The following is a 20,471-nucleotide window of genomic DNA, read 5'->3' as shown; positions in this document are numbered from 1 at the left end:
CCTATCTTCCAAACCTATTACAAGTTCTTTGAAAGTGTCAACAAGCATATAAATAGACATGATTCAGCTGGCCCAGTGTACTTGGTCCTTATCAAGGGCTCCTAAGTAAGCTTAGCAGTTAAGGGATATGAAGAGAGATCATCTTGTCGATCAGGAGTTTGTTAAGTAGCAGGAAACAGAGAGAAGGAATAAATGGACATTTAGTCTAGAAGGACCATCACTTTGGCAAAAAATCTTAGTGTATTATTATTTTATATTTCTGAATTATTTTAAATTTGAGGGGTCATTTCTTAACATAAGCATGAATGTTTAGTCATCTCAGGAAACTCAAAACACACATTATTCATTTCCAGTTTCTTTATTATTACTTAATATTTATCCACAAGAATTTCCCCACTACCAGTTGGAGAAGCAGAAAGCAATGTAAAAATCGTGCCTGGGGTTCATCTGTGTGGGAGGATTTGACCTGCACTGCAAGACATGTAATGGAAAAATTCCTAAATCTGCATCTAATGACCTTTTGGGTGGGCAGCAAATACTTGTGAGACTATGTGGACCTGACTAATCATTATGGTATCCCCGCCTCCCCTTCTGCAACCAGTGAGAATGGCTAATGCACAACCATGGAGTCTTTATGCAAATTTGTATGATGCATTCCTATTTGTCATGTGCCTTAATGCTACTGTATTAGGAAGCAGGTCCTTGGCTACAGCCTAAATCACTTATTATTGCTTTACATTTTCTAGAACTACACCCCAGGAATAAACAGTTCTATTTCTAATCTTTTGTTTGCTGTGGCACAAATTACACCCTGAAAAGAAATTCAAAAAGTGAAAAGGCAAAATAACGGACTTCTTAGAATTCCTACCCAGAGGTCTTTTCTTAGAAACATTAAAAGCATGCTTTAAAATTGTCCTCTGCAACAGTATGGACTAGAAACACACGTGTGTGTGTGTGTGTGTGTATTAGCCTACTCTGCACAGGTACAGAGACCACAGATAAGGATAGGCATTTGTTACACAGGTAACATGAAAGCAACACTGGATTTTGGGAGGCTGGATGAAACATACCTGAGAGGTGGCTATTCTAGGCATATGGACTGGCATGTTTGCTTGTTTATTGTATTTGTTACATCTTTATTACACTCATTGTTTTATTTAAATGAAATTTAAAAACAAAAAAACCATATGCACAAACATGACACCGAATCTAGTAAAACACAGACCAAAACTGGCACAGAGAGTAAATATAGATTATTTATTTATTTAAAAGCATTTCCAAACTGCTTAATATTAAGAAAAACTCTATATGGTAAACAAAAAAATGCAACATTTTAAAAAAGATACACCATAAAGATCAGTAATGAAGATGAAATCAGTAACAACAGGGCCAAATCTTACGAGTCAGGTAGTCTGGGCAAAAAGCAGTAAGTCTTTACAAGACATCTGAAGCAATCAATGACTAATCAAAGAGAATGAAAAAATCATTTTAAGGCAGGGGTTGCCATCCTGGCACCCATGAAGACTTACATTAGTGACCCAGGGCAGGTGCCCCGGACTCTGAGCTTTCATTTTTTTTAAAGAAGTGTCTAACTTTCCTAGAAAGAAAGAAATGGGGGCAAATGTTGTAGGCACCTTCTTAGTGATTTTGTGAAATGAGTGAGGTCTCGGGCTGCCCCTGCAGCCAGGGTTGCTGTCTGTCAACACATAACATCAGCACTAAACTTCACCAACTGCCACTATGTTACTGAGCAAAATGTAAGGTCTTACTGCTAGTGTATAAAGCCCTACATAACTTGGGACCAGGATGTGAGAGATTGCTTTACCCCTTCTATACCTGCCTGTTTACCGTGGTCATCTAAGGAGGTCTTCCTTGTGGTGCCGTGCCAGAGGTTCAATCCATGGTGGTTGCTCCTTCAGTTCAGTGGCACCTACCTTGTGAAACACAGAGCATTTTGAAAGTAGACAATCTCCAACACAGTAGACCTTCCACTGGATGCTAAAAGTTCTATTTCTGCAAGCTTTCTCAAAAGGATGAATGAGTGTGCAGATAGTATCAAATTCCTCCTTGGAAATAGTTTGTTTTGCCTTATATTTTCTCGTTGTTGTACACTGCTATATGTTGAGTTTATAAATATTTCAAATAAATAAAATGACAAAGTTGCTTCCTAGCAAGAAATGTAGAGTGTACAGTTTTTTGCTAGTCATTTAACTAGAACTCACAGCAATGACGTTAAAAGTTCCATTTCCTTTTCCTTTGTTTCCTCCTTTTCTGTACATGTGTGACCCTGTTACTCTTGCTTGCTCCCTTAGCAGCTTTTGATACCACTGACCATGGGCTAATACTGGACTGACTCCATGAGTTGGTAGCTGGAGGAATGAACTGTTATACACTTGTTCCACTCCTACCCACTGGGTCAGTTCCAGAGTGGTGTTGGGTGAGTCTATGTCAGGCCCCTGGCAGTTACAATATAGGGTATCACAAAATGTCATTTTGTCCCTAATGGTGTTTAACATCTATATGAAACTGCTAGGAGGGACCATTATGGGAATTAGAACACGGTGCCATTGATATACTGATGACACTCAGCTCTATTTCTCTCTTCCATCTGAGTGAGGTGAGGTTGTACAAGTTCTGGACCGGAGCCTGGATGCAATGGAAGACTAAATCCCCAAAAGATGGAGGTCCTGTGGGTTGTGGTTCTCTTTCCAGGATTTAGGTAATTCCTTCAGAAATGGGGTTGCAATTCTCTCTAAAGGAGCAAGTACATAGTGTGGGGGTGCTCCTGGACCCATCATTGCCACTGGACGTTAAGGTGGCCTCAGTAGCAAGGAGCATTTTCTACCATACTTGGCTGGTTTGATACACAACTATAATCATCCCTGGAAAGAAATGCACTGGTCACCTCCGGACTAGATTACCCTGTGGGGCTGTCCTAGAAGCTGCAGCTAGTGCAGAATGCAACAGCTATTCTACTGACTGAGGCACCTAACTGTGACCATGTTACACCACTCTTGAAAGAGCTGCACTAGGTACCAGGTTGGTTAGCTGTACTTAGGCTTAGGTACAGTTACAATAGTGTACTACGAAGTAAATTATTTACAGAAATCGTTATTAGGCAATACTGAAGAAGCTCATCAAATTTTTGAAAGGTCACTTATTCTAAACCTTTGAATCTACAAATAGTGTATTGGCTAGACACTTGAAATCTGCTACTTCATTATCTATGAAAGAGTGTTTAAGTCATGTCTTAGGTACATCTGAGTTGAGCAAACCTACTGTCTGTATTTTAAAGAGATATGGGATTTGGCCTCAAGTGTCAGATTAATAGTCACATATTTATACAGAAAATTACATTGTGATTTTAATTATCTATACAGAATCATTGACTTTTTAAAATGTCCCTTATTTAATGATTTTAAAAATACACAATTATTATCATTTACCTGTATTGAGCTCTGTCATGGAATTTCCCCCAAATCTTACATGCAGAAAGAAATTTTGTCTAAAATATCTACTCACAAGATTGCTTTTTCTATTTTACTGGATTTCTCATTTTGATATTTTACAGTGATCCTATTAAAAGGTTTATTGTTGATCAAAATTTCCCTTATGGGTTGGGGGGAGGCAATAAGGACTGATACTGTGCCAGAAGGATTAAAGTTCACTACATGGCAGCAAAACTCTCTTTTCCCTCTCCTAGGCTTCCTGGCAATGTGGGCTGAGAAATGGGTGATTTGCCTCAAACCACATCCTTGTCCTACAGATGCATTAAAATTTAAAGGATAGTAAAAAAGTAAATAACAACAACAACAACAGCAATTAAAATATTGCATTTTTAAATTACTGTAACCCTCTCTTGGGCCCTATAAAGGGGAAGTATGAAATGGAATAATAACAATAATTCACAACTAGCATGAGTGATCTTAAATATACAGTACCTTTCACTGTTGCATATAAAACCCCATGAAGTCAGATACTGAAGGAAGAAAAATGATTGTGAAACCAAAGGGATAAGGGAAAACTGGGGAGAGTCCAGAATTTTATTAAAAAGAAACTTTTAGTAGTCAGACAATCTTTTTGTATGTCATTTCAAACAAATCTCCAGCACTGTAAAAGAAAAAAACCCAAATCTGGCTGTCTGCCAGAATGGCATGACACACAGGAAATAATTCAGGGAGTGGAATTCCCCCTTTCGTAAAAGGTCATGTGAAGTGAAAATATAGTTCAGCTGGGTTTCCCCTAGACAAAAAGTACCTAATGTCCTGGACAAATACTGCCAAGCTGGTACAAGATTAATTTGCATTGATTTAAAAGAAATAATGGTGTTTACTTTCTATGATCAATTGAATTTCCCCCATTCTTTGTTATTACTATGTAGCAGTGACAGATTTTCACTGTATTCACCCTAACTCTTCTCAGTTTCTTTTCCCATACTGGAAATTTTCTGAAAGGAAAATTTCACATGAACTAACTGGGCAGCCGTATGTAAGCCACTCTTTCACTGTAAGCCCCATCCCATCTATAACATGCAGACAGTAACACTGGCCTACATTACAAGCTTGTTAGGGTTATGGAGAATGAAATGTCTTTGAGCACAGAATAAATATGCTATAGGGACATTAAAAATATTGTAATGACTATCTTGTTATTACAGTGATTTACAACTACAGATTTTTGAACTGCACCAAGAAATACATAGGTTGCACGGTTGCACCTGTCAAGGTTGAGCTATCCCGTCCATGTACATAATCACTGTTGCCTAGGAGAATTACATCCATAGAGTCCTCCCCCTGCCTCTCTTTCCTCCAGTTATGTCACAGATACACAAAATTAACAACTGCACAAGTCTTCATATGTAAACTTCATGCGTTTGGGCATATGCAGAATTCAGGCAACTAAAAATTGACTGTTTTTTCAGGTATGCTGCAACTTGGCAAAGAGTTTTGCAACCCACACAGAGTAATGACCTTGCTTCAAGGCTGCTGACAGAATAGCAGGAAGGCTGACGTGCGCAGGGGATTCTAGGTTCCAGGAAGACCCTTGCACCATTAGCAGGATGACACTACATGACTAGGCTAACTGCTTCCTTATCTCCTAAAAGTAGCAGATCACCTCCCACTTCACCCCTGCAAGTGTCCACTCTTGGGTCTTGTCCTTCAGTTTGAGAATCTGACAGCCCAATCCTATGCATGCTTACTCAGTAGGGGTTTACACTCACCGAGGTTGAGCACAGTTAGCCTTAACTGATAAAATATACTTTGAATCTCTGAAGAAAAGGGGTAGGGAAAAGTGGACAGGAGTAAGAATTAGAGCAAGAGTGTGTTAGACTGTATTTGTTTTTCTTGTCACTCATAACAACCTGTGGTCCTCCCCTGTGCATTGCCAACCTTAATTTAGCACACATACAACTCCTTTCCCCTAAAAAGAATTACAGCGTAATCATGTATATGTCTATTCAGAAATTAACCACCCTGATTTCAATGGGACCAGATGTACTGAGGAATTTGTGTCCCAACAGATGTTGCTGGACTCCCATCATTCCTGACCACTAGCCATGCAGCCTGAGGGTGATGCTCCCAATCCAAAGACTCTGGAGGGACACCGATTCCTCATCCTGATAATACTGGAATTCAGCCTCAAACCATACACACACAAAATAGGAAAGCCATCACCAAAAGAAAGGGGGAAAGACTTGCACACTATACATTTCGGAAAGGCCACAGCTCAGGGGCAGAGCATCTGCTTTGCATGCAGAAACTCCAAAGCAGGGCTGGGAATGTCCCCCTGCCTGAAACCCCAAGGGGAAAGCAGCTGCCAGTAATGCAGAACAACCCTGAGTTCGATGCCCCAACAGGTCTGACTCCGTATAAGGCAGCTTCCTGTGTTCCTCTACGTCTAGACACAAATGTAGAAACAGCAACTGCAACCCAGAGAGAAGCAGGATATATCTCACCACGGAGGGGGAAGTGTGTGACCTGCATGTGGCTGCGGAGTCTGCCGTCCAGCTGCTCACTCATGATGGGCAACATCAACGCCCTTCCTGCTTCCCCCTTCCTTATCATGGCTTCTATCTTTAAACGTGACTGGGCATCAGGGCCGGCCCACCCACAAGACAAGGTGAGGCGACCGCCTCAGGCGGCAGGGTCGGCAGGGTCCCGAGGTCGACCTCCGCTCCCCGCTTCTTCCCGGGCGGCGGGGCGGGAGAGGCGCCATTTTTGTGGACCGCCTCAGGCGGCAAAAGGTCTTGGGCCGGCTCTGCGGAGGACAATTCGACCCCGACAGAACTTCTCCATAAACGGCTTCCGATAAATAAGACTCCCCTCAGAAACGGAACGCCTCCTGGCCTAAACCGCGTTCCCTTTACAAACGCAGCAGCAGCACTCAGGAACTAGCAAGCAAAGCAAAACATAACGTGAAGGCAAAATAAAAAAATAAAAAACCCCACACACCACCGTCAAGCGTCGTGTGGAATGGCCTGGCGTCCACCTGAGGGGACGCTGCCGCGGGCAGGCGTCGCTTCAGCTCTTATCATGACCCAGGACGCCGCCACTGCTGCCGCCGTTGCTCCTCCCTCGGATCCAACCAAGCCTGAGGTAAATATACCTGAAGTAAATATAAAAACAGGCAGTCCTCGCGCAGGGCGCTTAACCGCGCATGCGCCGCAACGGCCGCAGAGCCTGGCTTGTTCTGCTGCGAGGGGCTTTTTCCGTTTGTGGAAGAAACCCGAGGCCTGTGGAGGAGGAGCCTGCGGTTGATGACAGGAATTTCCGTCCTCGAGTTATTTCCCCTCCTCCTTTGGGGGCGGGCCCCGCTCGGCTTTCTGGCCCCGCTCCTTGGTTTTTTCCGAGTCTCTTGTTTCGTAGCTTCCCTTTCCCACCCTCCCCCAGTATATAGGGGCCGGTAGGCGGCCGGCGGAGACTTCCAAATCCGCCTGGGAGGGCCTGACGGTAAGTGAGGCCGAGGGGTCGGGGTCGGGGTGGGGCCTTATTGTGCCGCCGCTGCTGCTGGAGGGCGTTTGGGGGGGGGGAGTGTTGTTCTTTTTACACTTTTGCTACTGCTGCTGCTATCATTTTTATTATTAGTTTTATACGTTATTTCTGTATAACAACACGCATATATATATATATATATATATAGCAATATACTAGTAATATTGCTGCATAACAATATACTAATAATATTACCGTATAATAGTATACTACTGCTGTTCTTTTTATCATTATAATACTGTTATAACTACACACTACTACTACTATCATCATCGTCGTCATCATCCGTAGCTCGCCCTTTGTTCACACGACGGTCCCAGGGCTTTAAAAATGCGAAAAATTCTTTTTAAGTGCAGAACAGTGCAATGTGTCTCCTTGTGCCGCTTCAGCTTTAAACGGAGGAACCTCAAAGCGTTTTGCAAAAAGAATTAGGGCGACGAACTCGGCGGTTAGGAGCAGTTTTGTTTTTTCACACACACACGCAGCTGCTTAAGCGAATATTTTTTAAAAAATCGGGCCACTGCCAACTATCGCGATTTAAACCGGGCGGGGAGCTGAAACTTTGGGCTCGTAGGAGGAGGACACGTAAGTGCCCGATCAAAACAGGCGTGGTGTGCATTTAATTTTTTTTGCGGGTGGGGGTGGGGTTACGAAATTAAAGCCGCACAGCTTAACCGCAAAGTTGACAAATCGGCAGTGCACGGCAGTTGATGGAGAGAGGGAAAGAGGGGGTGGGACTGCAGTCTTCAAGCTGCCCGGTGGGCAAAGCCCCACAGAGCACAGTGGGGCTTAGGGGAGTAAGCATATTATGTAAGGGCTGAGCTTACTATTTTGTTGAGTCACCTCCAAGTAAGCTTACAAAGTTAACTTGAACATACATATACATATATATATATATATATATATATATATATATATATATATATATATATATAATTTCTATGCTGCTTGATTGTTTAAAAAGCCCCCCCCCCCCAAAGCAGGTTACAAACAGAATGAGATTATTAGCAACTGGGCAGTCATTTGAAGACTAGGGTCTTAGGACATAGCCTCCCTTCCTGCAGTTGTTGTACATTGCAAGAAAATGCTAGTTAGAGGTGGTCAGGTTTCTTTTCTGAGAAGTTTGTCTGTAGTTAATGATAAGCTTCCTAGAACAGTTTGAAAGTGGTTTCATGTTACTGTGATGACTAGGGAGAATTGCTAGGAATGGGACATGAAAGTGGAAGGCATAAATTGGAGGCTACTACGTATTGATGCGACAGCTGGATTCAGAGATGAAAAGAAATTGATGTGCTAATGCTAAATAGAGTAGCATGCAGTCTCTGTGGCTACCTAGATCAGAGCCACATGTTCACATTATCAGCTGATGTGAGCAACTGATAAAATCAAGGGACGACCAAGCACTTCAGACCTGGGTCTATCAAAGTCCGGCATTCTGTTTATAACAGCAGCCAGACGGATACTCTTCCAGTGGTCAGAGCAGGACGTGAAGATAGCAGTAGATGATGGGTACCTTATCACTTCATTCCTATCCTGCTTTAACAACTGCTACTAAACTTTGCTGGTACTTTGAATCCACTGTTCCCTTTAGTTATTACTTTTGGAATGTAACTATTGTTTCTCCTCATTGTCATCTAGCACAGTCTGTTGACATTTTATTCATTCCTCCTTTAATGGCCTCACACTTGTAGTTTTCCATTTGCTCACACCAGACCTTTCATCCTTTTGTTTGATGTTCCTTTGACCTATGTGGACTGCACTGTTATTTTGCAATCCTGCAGTGCAAGTCTAATAAATAGGTGCTTTTATATCTTAGACTGCTGTTCCACTTTAATTCAGCTGAGTATACTTAAACGTCTTAAAATAATAATATTAATTTATTTATTGAATTTATATACTGCCCTATACCCGGAGGCTTCAGGGCGGTTCACATAGTAGGAACACAGTATAGGCAAATAGGTATATACTTGTAGCACAGCCAGGGTTACTTGATAGACTTGTCATATCTCTGTTATTGTGGGTAGTAATGTGTGCTGTTCATCTTTTACTGTCAGCCCATTACTAGTTTAGACATTCTGGATCTTTTATTGTTTGTGCCTAAATCTCATTTTGTATTCTGTAAATCATCCCTTTTCTCCTTTTGACCTCACTTTGTTTTATTTTTATAATACCTTTTTTTCTTCACACACTATGTGCTTTATATACCTATCCTCTGATGTTGGCTCTTCAAACATCTGATGAATGCATGAAAGGTTATGCTGCAGTACATGTGCTAGCCTTATGGTATCAAATAATAGAATAGGCTAATAAGGGTCTGTAATTTAATTTATTTGAGTATGGGATTTTATCTAGACTATCACAGACAGATTCATAGGAAATAAAAAATAACTTTATTTGAAGATGCTAAAAATCCAAAGTGCCATTTATTTTTTAAAGTCTGACATAACCTTAGAGTTGTCTGTCATAGGAAAAAATGGATCCCTGCTGACAGCCAATGGTGTATTGCTTTGTTAAAATGATTTGCTAATTACTCAGAAAGTGTAGGTGTACAAGACTTGAGTATTAAGGATGCCTACCTACATCAGGCACTTAAAATATGCCTTAGCTCCTCCAAAGAGGCAGTAGCTGAGATGCACTTAATTTATGGCTGCTAGCTCATTTAGATACTACTTAACAGACTGTTTAGTTTTCTAATTAACTCATTAATTTTCTGTGTTCCCATACTTCAGAAATGCTATTTTTTGAGTTCTGAAGAACTGTGAACTTAAGATCTCTTTCTGCCCTGGATATAAATATGCATGTGTTCACTCCATGATGGTGTGTGGTACATCATGCAGCACAGGCACTTTCCTAGATGGAAAGTCTGTGTATAAAAAGTCACATGTTAAGCATAATGGAATTCTGAAAAGTATTGATTGTTTGTGACCAAAGCACTGTGAACCAAAATAATTTTGATATAATAATACCTGTAGTAATCGGCAGTCAATTTCAGAACAACTTTTGAAATAGTTAAATACACTGCGCAATTGGAAGCGTTGACCTCAATGTCAGTAAGCTTTCAGAGGAAGCATTGACCTCAGTGTCAGAGCTTTCAGAGGATGCCTTGTTTTCCACATAAAAATCCCTGCGTAGAAAGCTTACACATTGGCAGATATGAGTGCTTCCTATGTGCAGGTGAATATCAACTTATGGGAGCCTACATATATGGCCTTCTCTTGTGTACAGTTAGCAGGGAATCTTGATCCCTGCTCCCCACCACCATTCTGAGAGATTTGCAGCTAACCTGAACTGCTCAACTCTACATCAGTGGTGTTAACACTGATTCCTTTATGGTCTTTCAGTATAGGCACAAAGGATGCTTTGTGGGCTAAATTGGCTTCAGTTCAACACCAGTCCATTCTAACAGTTGGCATAGACAAGTTATTAGACTCTGGCTAAAAATATAACTGTGAAGTGAAGTTTATTGCCATTGAATATTTGTAGTGCTTTACAACTGTGTACACGCACAGTATACTGTAACTTTTTAAAGAAGCTCATATATCTTTTTCTCTTCATGCAGGTCTTGGTAACCTTGTGTTTATCACACATTACATTTACTGTTTCTCCTTGTGGACCCAATATTGCAATATGGCTGCCTAAGCCCCTTAAAAGGGACTTGAGTCTGAAGTCTGGGAGATAGTTTTGTGCATAAATACTAAAATTATTTTTGCTTTTACTAAGGAGAGACATGACTTGCCTAAATATTTTAGCTAATGAGTATTATTATTATTTATTAACTTTCTATACAGCCCTACTGATGTTCCATTTTTCCTCTCCTAAGCAATATAATTATGTTAAACACAATAAACTTCTAATAATAGTAAAGCAACCTGGTTAAAATTATGCTATAAAACTTCAGCAACAACATAAGGAAAGAAAATGTTCTAGGGCTGATTAAAGCTTGTTGGTGTCCAGGGCAAGAGCAATAGTGGTTTGCAGAGATCACCCTTAGCTTAATAGTTCCAAAACTTCATTGATGTATTTGAGGGGAAATCCTTGAGTATCTTCTTGGCAAGAATTAAACTAATCTTAAGAGGGAGCAGATGTATTTATGTACCATAGTTTCAAAACAGGGTGGTATCCTATATTTGTCATATTCAGAGTAGCACCACTGAAATCAATGGAGATTTGCATCCACTACTTTCAGTGGGTCTCCTTTACGTAAAACCTAGTTGGGAACAACCCATACATTCCTGGTTTAATTTGACTTTAAAGGGGAAAAGGCTTCTCAGCATATGTAGCCAACTACAAGCAAGTCATACATATGCCTACAGATTCCACGTTTCCTTAATACCCTGCATTTCTGCACTTTTATTTTCTACATAGTAACAGGATTTGGAAACTAATGCTGCAGCCTGATACTAACTTAATTTATTTGGACTTTCTTTGGTTTGGGTGGGACTCATGTCCAAGTTTACAGGCTATTTAGTTTTCTTCTTCACACTTTATTTTTAAGGCTTTCTCCCTTCTGCCATAATGAGAAGGGGAACATTAGCTCTTGTAAGAAAGAAGGAACTACAGTGTTTTAAGGAAGTGTGCATTTTGAAAAAGAGAACAAATTATGTTTAGCCAGAAAGATGAAAGTACTGAATGAAAGAGATACTTTATAAAGAAATTGCATGCAATGTTTTGCTTTCAGGTTTTTATTTTATTATGGCCTGGAAGTTAATCAGATTTGCACAAAACTATCTCCCAGGCTTCAGACTCGTCCCATTCTCCTATCTTATTTCATCGTCATGAACATATATGATTCATTACCGTCCAAACTGAGGAATAGCAGTGATGTAAGTGAACTGACGTACGATCTGTCATGTGAACTCTACAGGATGTCCACCTTTTCAACTTTCCCTCAGAATGTACCTGTATCTGAAAGGAGTCTCGCCCGTGCTGGTTTCTATTACACTGGTGTGAAAGACAAAGTAAAATGTTTTAGTTGTGGCTTGATGTTGGATAACTGGAAAAAAGGTGACAAGGCTCTGGACAAGCATAAGCAACTCTACCCTAGCTGCAACTTTGTGAAGAGTTTGACTCCATTGAACAATCTCGGTTCATCATTTAATTCTGCCTTTTCACCTCCAACTGGCTTTGGCCTTTCTTCTTCGCATTCCCCGACACCAGCAGCAAATATGGATCAAGTTGGCTATTTCAGTGGAAGCTTTTCAAGCTTTCCTCATGATCCAGTCACATCCAGGGCAGTTGAAGACTTGTCCCATTTGAGACCTAAAACAGTCAATTATGCAATGAGTGCAGAGGACGACAGACTGCACACTTTTGAGTCATGGCCACTGACATTTCTGTCACCATCTTCTTTGGCAAAAGCTGGATTTTATTACATTGGGCCTGCGGACAAGGTGGCTTGTTTTGCCTGTGGTGGTCAACTGAGTAACTGGGAGCCTAAGGATAATGCCATGTCGGAACATCGGAGGCACTTTCCAAACTGCCCTTTTGTGGAACAAATGTGTGACCAGACCAGTTTCACAGTCTCCAATATGAGCATGCAGACCTACGTAATGCGCCTCAACACTTTCAAAAGCTGGCCAGCTGCAGTTCCAGTTCAGCCACCGCGGCTTGCAGATGCTGGCTTCTATTATGTGGGTAAGTGAGCTGCCTATTTTTGGTCACTTGGACTCTATTTAAATTTTTTTTGAACTATTTAATCAGTGACTGCTGAACGCATCTTTAAAAATATTATATAAACTGTTTTTCCCCTCCCCTCTTCAGGTCGCAATGATGATGTTAAATGTTTCTGCTGTGATGGTGGACTCAGGTGTTGGGAGTCTGGGGATGATCCATGGGTAGAACATGCTAAATGGTTTCCAAGGTACATCTAAACTTCTTTGAAATAGTAGCAATTATGGTCCTAATCTTAATATATTTGGAACTGAAAGGCAAAACTAGTATCCCAAAGAGATCTATTTTAAGAGGAGTATTGTTTTTCTCCTGCTGAGAGTTGTACTCCCCTTGGTGCAATCTGTTGGGGGCAGATGCTAGCAGTAAGCAGACTATATTCTATTTTCTTTTTTCCCCTGCCAAGTGGGCTGCCAGGGAGTGACTAAATAGTTTTTGCAGGGGACTGAACTGATCATTCTCAGAAGGCTTTCTCTGCACCCTTCTCATTTCTCCCTCCATATTTCCCCTGCTTATTCCATCCAGACTTTCCCCTACCCACATGAAATTAGATTGAGGGCTGCATGTGACCTTTCGGTCATAGATTGACCGACCGTGGTTTAAACGGAGCAGATTCTCTGTTAATATGTTATGTATCTGGAGGAGTTGTCATGCCAGATTACAAACTCCACTTCAAAAGTGAACATTTAGAACTGGGCATGCATATGGCTTATCTGAGGCACTTTGTTCTGCATGTATCTGGAACAATGTACAATCTGTATATTAGAATTGAAACACTGCATTTTATCTTCTAGATGTGAGTACCTGCGGCATATGAAAGGACAAGAGTTTGTCCATCAGATTCAAGTAAGATTCCCCCATCTTCTTGAACAGGTATTTAAACAACTACTTTGCCCTGATTTCAGCAGTATTCTTGTGTATTACAGTGGTACCTCGGTTAAGAACTTAATTCGTTCTGGAGGTCCATTCTTAACCTGAAACTGTTCTTAACCTGAATCACCACTTTAGCTAGTAGGGCCTCCCACCACGCAATTTCTGTTCTCATCCTGAAGCAAAGTTTTTAAACCGAGGTACTATTTCTGGGTTAGCAGAGTCTGTAACCTGAAGCGCCTGTAACCTGAAGCATCTGTAACCCGAGGTACCACTGTACATCATAGATTTTTAAATTGAACACTTTCAAACTAAGCTCTTTAGAAGAGCCTTTAATTTTAATCTCTTCCCCCTAATCACGTAAAAGCCAACCATGTGTTAGGCATGCTGAAAGTGGCTACAAATAAAGGTGTGAACTTACTAAATGACAAGGTCAAAGGATGTGGTCTTTTAGAGAGCATCTGAGTTTTCTATGATTCAGTAGAAACTTGTCAATTTCGCACGGCAACTGTGATGGTTTCCTAAGATAGTTTGAGTGACTAAGTGGCTAATTGAGCAAATTGCTTGACGTGTGATCTGTTACTGTGCTCACTGCAGCTAACAATCAAAATTGCATATAGGAGCTACAAGCAGTGATGATGATGAGGGCTTCCCCTTTCTTCTGGCAGTTGACAATGTATTGTGACAGCAACAGTCGGCCCTCAAAGTGTCTGACAAGAACATTGCTGTGGTGTTCAGGACAGAGTGCATGCAGATGTTTAGGGTGACTGTTTAAGTGGTTTAAATTTTGGCAAACTTCTTGTGTTCGCTTCTGTTTTGATACACAAAAATTACATTCATTTTAAAACGCTCTTTCTGTGTTTTGTAGCTGTTATCCACCTCAGATACACCTGTGGATGAAAATGTTGAGCCAAGTACGTATTTTTTACAAGCTATTTAAGTTGGTATGGACACTTGGAATATGAAAGCACTGTTTGTTAAATAGGGAATACCAAAAACACTTAGCACTATCAGGTTTTAATCAATTATCTAGAAGTATTGTGTCTTACAAAGCAACTTAAATATGGATTCTCAAAAATAACTTTGTTGTCACTTGGTATTGTACTCTCAAAATGAGGAGACTTCTGTTTGTCTTATTCTTATTTGCATTGCCTTGCTTACTAAGTGGACTGTTGATGCAGTTCATATCTTGCCACAACTTGGCAAGAACATAATGAATAACTTTTCCTGCTCTTCCACCAGTAATTGAACCTTCAGAGTAGCTTACAGCAAGTATAATAAATAACAAAAACTGCAAAAAATGAGAATTCATTGGAAAACAATGGCAAACACTTCAAAAAAATCCAAACTCAATGTGCAGTTCCTGAAAAAGCACACTCAGATAAGACTGTTGTTTTCTTTTTAAAGTCTTCATTGAGATTGCTAGCAAAACCTATCTCAACATTTTCATAGGGGCCCCCTAGTGGTGCAAAAAATTATTGTGGATAGCTTTGAATTTACTGTTGGTGATCCAAATAAGTTATACTCAGGGTAAACCCAATGAAATCAATGGACTTGAATATGATTCATATTGGGTATCATCCTGTGAATTGATCTGACCTAAGTTGGAGAAAGCCAAGATCACTTATGGAGACTGTATAATAGAGGCTTGAAATATTTGTTTGATAGCTTGCTCTGGACTTTAAAAAGCTGCTTTTCCAAAGTAATACAGCTAGTGAATTAATTAGTGTTGCTGTCAAGCATAGTTCCTATATCAGCTGCTGTAACCTCCAAACCTACTATCTAGTAAGTTGATTAGTGATTCTACTTATGGAGTAGAAGCTGGCTGGTTCTTGCCTATTGCAGCAAGATATAGGGTTTGTACGTTTCTGAAGGGGAGGTCTCATTGCTTTGTAGGTGAGCACATTCTTTGTGTGCCTACAGTTCCAGATTCAGTCCCTGGTATGTTTAGTCAAAAAGGTCCCTGATAGTACAATTCAGAAAAGCCTTTGCTGAGATTTTGGATTTCTGTTCTGAGTCGCTGCTAATCTAAATGGATCCGTGGTCTGACTTGGTATAAGACAGTTTAATATGTTCACATCCATAAGCTTCTTGTGTGAAAATGCCTTTAGTATAGCCTAATATAAAAGTTAATTTGCATAAGAGTAAAGCAAAGGTTTTTTCAATGTTGGACATGGAACCTGATGTAAACTTCTGATGTAAGCTTCTTGTGTGAAAATGCCTTTAGTATAGCCTAATATAAAAGTTAATTTGCATAAGAGTAAAGCAAAGGTTTTTTCAATGTTGGACATGGAACCTGATGTAAACATGATCTTATTCTCTGTTTTAATTTAAATTTAAAACATATTTTTCAAAATCCATATGGATCTAATGAGCAATGCCACAAATTTTTCTCTGAGCAGTTATTCATTTTGGACCTGGTGAAAATGCTTCAGAAGATGCAATCATGATGAAAACCCCAGTGGTTGAAGCTGCCTTGGAGATGGGATTCAGCAAAAGACTAGTCAAGCAGACTGTTCAGAGTAAAATCTTAACAACCGGAGAGAATTATAAATCTGTAAATGATCTTGTGTCCGACCTCATTGCTGCAGGAGATGAGAAGAATGAAGAGAAGGTGGTACAAGCAGAGGAAGTAACATCAGGTATGTAAAAAGCTCTAGGGATAGAATCTGTTATGTTGCTTAATTCTCTTCATAATCTTCCTTGAAAAATGGCTTCCCAGCTTCCACTTGGAAGATTCCCAGAAGGGGAGAGCCCACAGCCCTCAAGGATTCCATTATCAAATTGCTTTCATTAGATCTAGTCCTGCCATCTATGGTTGCTAGTTGACAATCCATCAGATATTGTGTTACTGTTTCTCCCATCAACCTCTGGGCTAAATACTGTACTTTTCCATCTATAAGATGCCCCCTTGTATAAGAACACCCCTCCCCATTTGGGGGGACTAAATTTTAAGAAAGTGAGGGGAGATGGCCCCAAGTTGTTGAGCCTCTCCCCCCACGCAGCTTCAGGCAGGAAACACTCCCTAGATCGTTTCCCACGCACAGTGGTATCGGGTGAATTTGCGCTCCCATCAAAGAGCTGGCTGGCGGCGCGCAGCTTCTCCCCCCCTCCCATGCAGCTGTGGGCAGGAAACATCCCCCAGATTGCTCGCCACGGCATCGGAAGCCGTGCTCCTGCCAACCGAATGGCTGGTGCTGCGCCCCCCCCCCCCCCGCCGCCATGGCACTATCTGTGTATTGAACGACCCCAGTTTTGGGACATGATTTTTGAGTTGAAAAACCTCGTCCAATACCCAGAAAAATACGGTATATCCACTTCCATCAGTTTTTCTGCATAGGACCTACTTCCAGTACCATTAGCCATCTTTGTTGCCCTCCGAACTCATTATTTTTTCTACATTCTTCTTAAACTGTGGTACCTGGCATTGGACTCTGTGTGTCAAGTGAATGCAAAATAAAGTTGTGACTTTTACTTCCTGTAACTTGGAAACTATTATTCTACATTTGAGGCTAAATGAAATTCAGTTTAGGCAAGTTGGAGGTACTGTTGTTAGGTGGTTGGTTTACCCAATTAGGTAGTGATCAGTTTTCTCTGGATGGCATTGTACTAATCCTAAAGCAGCAGACTCATAACTTGAAGTGCTCTTGGAGTGCCTTTTGTCATCTTTCACTGATTTGCCAGTGTCACCCCTATTTGGACAGAACCTTGCTACAGTTATCCATGCTCTGGTAACCTCATAGTTGGATTATTGCAATTTATTAAATGTGGGGCTGCCTTTTAAAATGGCCTGGAAACTTCAGTTGGTCCAGAATAGGCTAGCTAGGTAAATATGATACAATGCAAATGCTTTGTCTGCATTCACTCCCAATCCATTTCATCAGTACACCAGACAGTATACTCTTTTATATGCTAAGTTAACACATAAGAAAATGGTTCTTAAAGCATAATTCAACTTTCTTCCAACCTTTTGGGACATTCATTTTTCAGGTGAGGGAGGGCTGGGGAGGGAGACCTGCAGGCTTTGTGAACGTTGAAATGTTGTATTTTCTTTATCATACCTAAACTTGCTTCAGAAGCATAAATTATTTTCAATTCCTTTCTCCCCCCACCCTCTTGTGATTTCAAAATTTCTCCTTATATTTTCCAATGCTAAACAAATTGAACTATAATCATTTTTCATTATTTATATTTTAGATCTGTCCTTAATCAGGAAGAACCGAAATGCATTGTTTCAGCGCTTGACATGTGTGCTTCCTATCCTTGAAAGTTTATTAACATCCAAAGTAATAAATGACGTTGAATACCATGTTATTAAACAAAAAACCCAGACACCACTGCAAGCGAGAGAACTGATTGATACCATCTTGGTGAAAGGAAACACAGCTGCAAACATATTCAGAAACTGTTTACAAGAGTGCGATTTTGTATTATACAAAGACTTGTTCGGTGAGTTTGAGAAAAGAATGTGCTGGTTAACATCTAATTGCCACTTCTCTGAGAGATGACAGCCTTAGCATGTTATAATTCAGAGCAGTAATAGAGGTCATTGGCCTTGCTTTAGGGATCGTATGCAGGAAACCATAGAACCCTGTCTATTAGTATGGCAGCTTATTGCTTGCAGGAAGTCTTAAGTTTATTGAACAGAACTAATTTTTTTAATTTTTTTTTTAGAGGAGAAGAAAATGCCTTATATTCCAACAGAAGATGTTTCAGGTAAAAACTGGATTCACTAAAATAACTTTGGACACCATTTGAAATAATACGGATTGCTTATAAAAATAAATTTTAAAACTCTCATTTTAAATAGTTTCAGATACTTGGTATAGAGAAGCACCATATACAGTGGTTTCTCAGTTTTCGAATGTAATCTATTCCAGAAGACAGTTCGACTTCTGAAACGTTCGAAAACTGAAGTGTGCATTTCCGGAAGCATTTACGTCTGGAAAACTCAATATGGAAGCCACATGGCACGTTCGGCTTCCTAAAAGCATTCAAAAACTGAAGCAGTTACTTCCAGGTTTTCAGCGTTTGAAAGCCAAAACGCTTGACTTCTGAAACGTTCGAAAACTGAGGTACCACTGTATAAAAGTTCTCCCACATCTGTAGTTTGAAATCATAGGTTAAGAAGTCTGGGCAAGTGCCATGATTGTGAGCAAATTCCAGTCCTTGCTTCTTGTAACAATAATGGAATGGAAACTTGCCTTCTGCACATCCCTGGTACTTTGTTATCTGGAGCCTCCACCTCTTTCCCCTATAGCATCATTAAGCACACCTTCACATTTGCTTTTTGACTCATATGTCAAGAGTGCTCTGATGGTGTTTCCTGCTTGGCAGGGGGTTGGACTCGATGGCCCTTGTGGTCTATTCCAACTGTATGATTCTATGATTCATTTTTGCGAGCAGTTTCTGAATGGGTACACCTTTGGGCATATATACCAGGAAAACTATATCTCTGATTTTGAAGTCTCTTCGTCAGTTAGAATAACTCCAACGTGTATTGGTGGATGCAGAAAAAGAAAACAAAGGGAGTTTTTGGGGTGGAGGGGGAGAGACTTGGAAACAGTGGTATTTCTTTGTATTGTAAAATACAGCAATTTGGAACATATATAACGTAAGTTTTCTCCCCTGCAGGCCTGCCCATGGAAGAACAGCTGAGACGATTGCAAGAAGAGAGAACATGCAAAGTTTGCATGGACAAGGAAGTGTCCATTGTCTTCATCCCATGTGGCCACTTAGTTGTGTGTAAAGAATGTGCCCCTTCCCTTAGAAAATGCCCTATATGCAGAGGGACAATCAAGGGTACAGTGCGGACATTTCTTTCATGAAGGGCATAAAATGAGTTTGATCAGCAAGATCCTCACACTGCAGCCCAGTGGGCACTTTTTTGGGTCAGTTATTATTTCTCAAATGACTGGATTGCTAATCCAGTCTAGTTTTGTAGTGCCTTGGAACCAAATGTTACTAAAGATGGGGGTGAGCAACCTTGCAGGGTGTGTTACAGTTTGTGGTTCACAAAAGTAGCTGTTGATTATTTGTTAACCTATTGGGAAGCTTTCTGACACGTATAACTGGTTAGTCTAAAATATATTTTATATAGACCACATTTGAGGAACCTGTAGCTTTACCATATGTTGTTTTAGTGCAGCTCCCACTAACCTTAGCCATAGGCCCTGCTGACTGTGAGTGACTGGGGAGCTGGAGTCTAATGGCTCCCAGGAATTTGCAGGTTCCCCATCCCTGATAACTGACTGAATTATGAGTAGAAGTTTGATAATTGAAGCATCTATGCAGGAATTGCTTGAGTTGGTCATAAAACAAGCTATATACCACCAAGATGCAATGCAAAAGACTTGTGCTACGTTGCTTTATACATGATCTGATAATGTTAAAAAATTATTTGTGAAATAAACTTAATATTAAAAGTTGTTCAAGGAACATTGTTGGAATTTATTTTCAGCCTCATTTTCAGACTTGCTCCATTACCATCACTAAAGCGAAGGAAAAACTGTTTTAGGCACTGTCCGTATTATAGATCTACACATGCGTTTTTAAAATCTTAAGTAGGATGCAGCTCCCAAATACTTGTGTTTAAACAATAGCTAGTCACTACAGTGCTCTCACCCTTGTGTTCTCTTGATTTCAGATATTTGCCTTCTAGTGGCCATATAGACTTTCAAATATTGTTGGAATTGTGCTCCTTGATCATAAAGTCCACTTAACAATAGCTTTTCTAGCATCACCCCCCCCCCTCCGGAGTGCTGAGGCTTCTGGTGCAGGCTGGTCAAAACGTAAAGGACACGAGCCAAGTAGGTAGCAGTGCATAAGGACAACTTTGAAGGCAACAAATGATTCTAACTCTGAACTTTTTGCTGAACTTCTTAAAATGTTTCTTAAGCACCTAACATTGCTAGATCCTGTGGAAAATTAAAAAAAATTAAA

The 20,471-nt window shown here is 40.5% G+C and overlaps 1 protein-coding gene and 1 long non-coding RNA gene across 9 annotated transcripts; one reads left to right on the top strand and one right to left on the bottom strand.

Annotated features, from left to right (window-relative positions):
- Window positions 1-1,239: 1,239 nt before the first annotated feature.
- Window positions 1,240-5,950, bottom strand: LOC310705404. The gene is made up of 2 exons (XR_014525238.1): window positions 3,672-5,950; window positions 1,240-1,934 (listed from the first exon to the last, which is right to left on the bottom strand). It is a non-coding gene; the product is annotated as an uncharacterized lncRNA (long non-coding RNA).
- A 704-nt stretch (window positions 5,951-6,654) lies between these two features.
- Window positions 6,655-19,957, top strand: BIRC2 (baculoviral IAP repeat containing 2). 8 transcript variants are annotated; one of them, XM_083499696.1, is made up of 9 exons: window positions 6,655-6,950; window positions 11,728-12,626; window positions 12,753-12,852; window positions 13,454-13,532; window positions 14,398-14,443; window positions 15,932-16,171; window positions 17,727-17,978; window positions 18,204-18,245; window positions 19,164-19,957. In XM_083499696.1, the coding sequence occupies exons 2-9, from the start codon at window positions 11,768-11,770 to the stop codon at window positions 19,355-19,357; spliced, it is 1,812 nt and encodes a 603-aa protein (XP_083355822.1). In that variant the 5' UTR covers window positions 6,655-6,950; window positions 11,728-11,767; the 3' UTR covers window positions 19,358-19,957. The 8 variants fall into 8 exon arrangements, with proteins under 8 accessions (XP_083355822.1, XP_083355821.1, XP_083355818.1 ...); XM_083499695.1 differs by having other exon boundaries at window positions 11,671-12,626; XM_083499692.1 differs by having other exon boundaries at window positions 6,681-6,950; window positions 10,552-12,626; window positions 16,121-16,171.
- Window positions 19,958-20,471: the final 514 nt, after the last annotated feature.

Source organism: Podarcis liolepis (assembly GCF_965112155.1).
Source record: "Podarcis liolepis genome assembly, chromosome: 4".
NCBI classification, from domain to species: Eukaryota; Metazoa; Chordata; class Lepidosauria; order Squamata; family Lacertidae; genus Podarcis; species Podarcis liolepis.
Note: the sequence above shows the minus strand (reverse complement) of the source record. Positions and strands in the feature narration are given on the sequence as shown.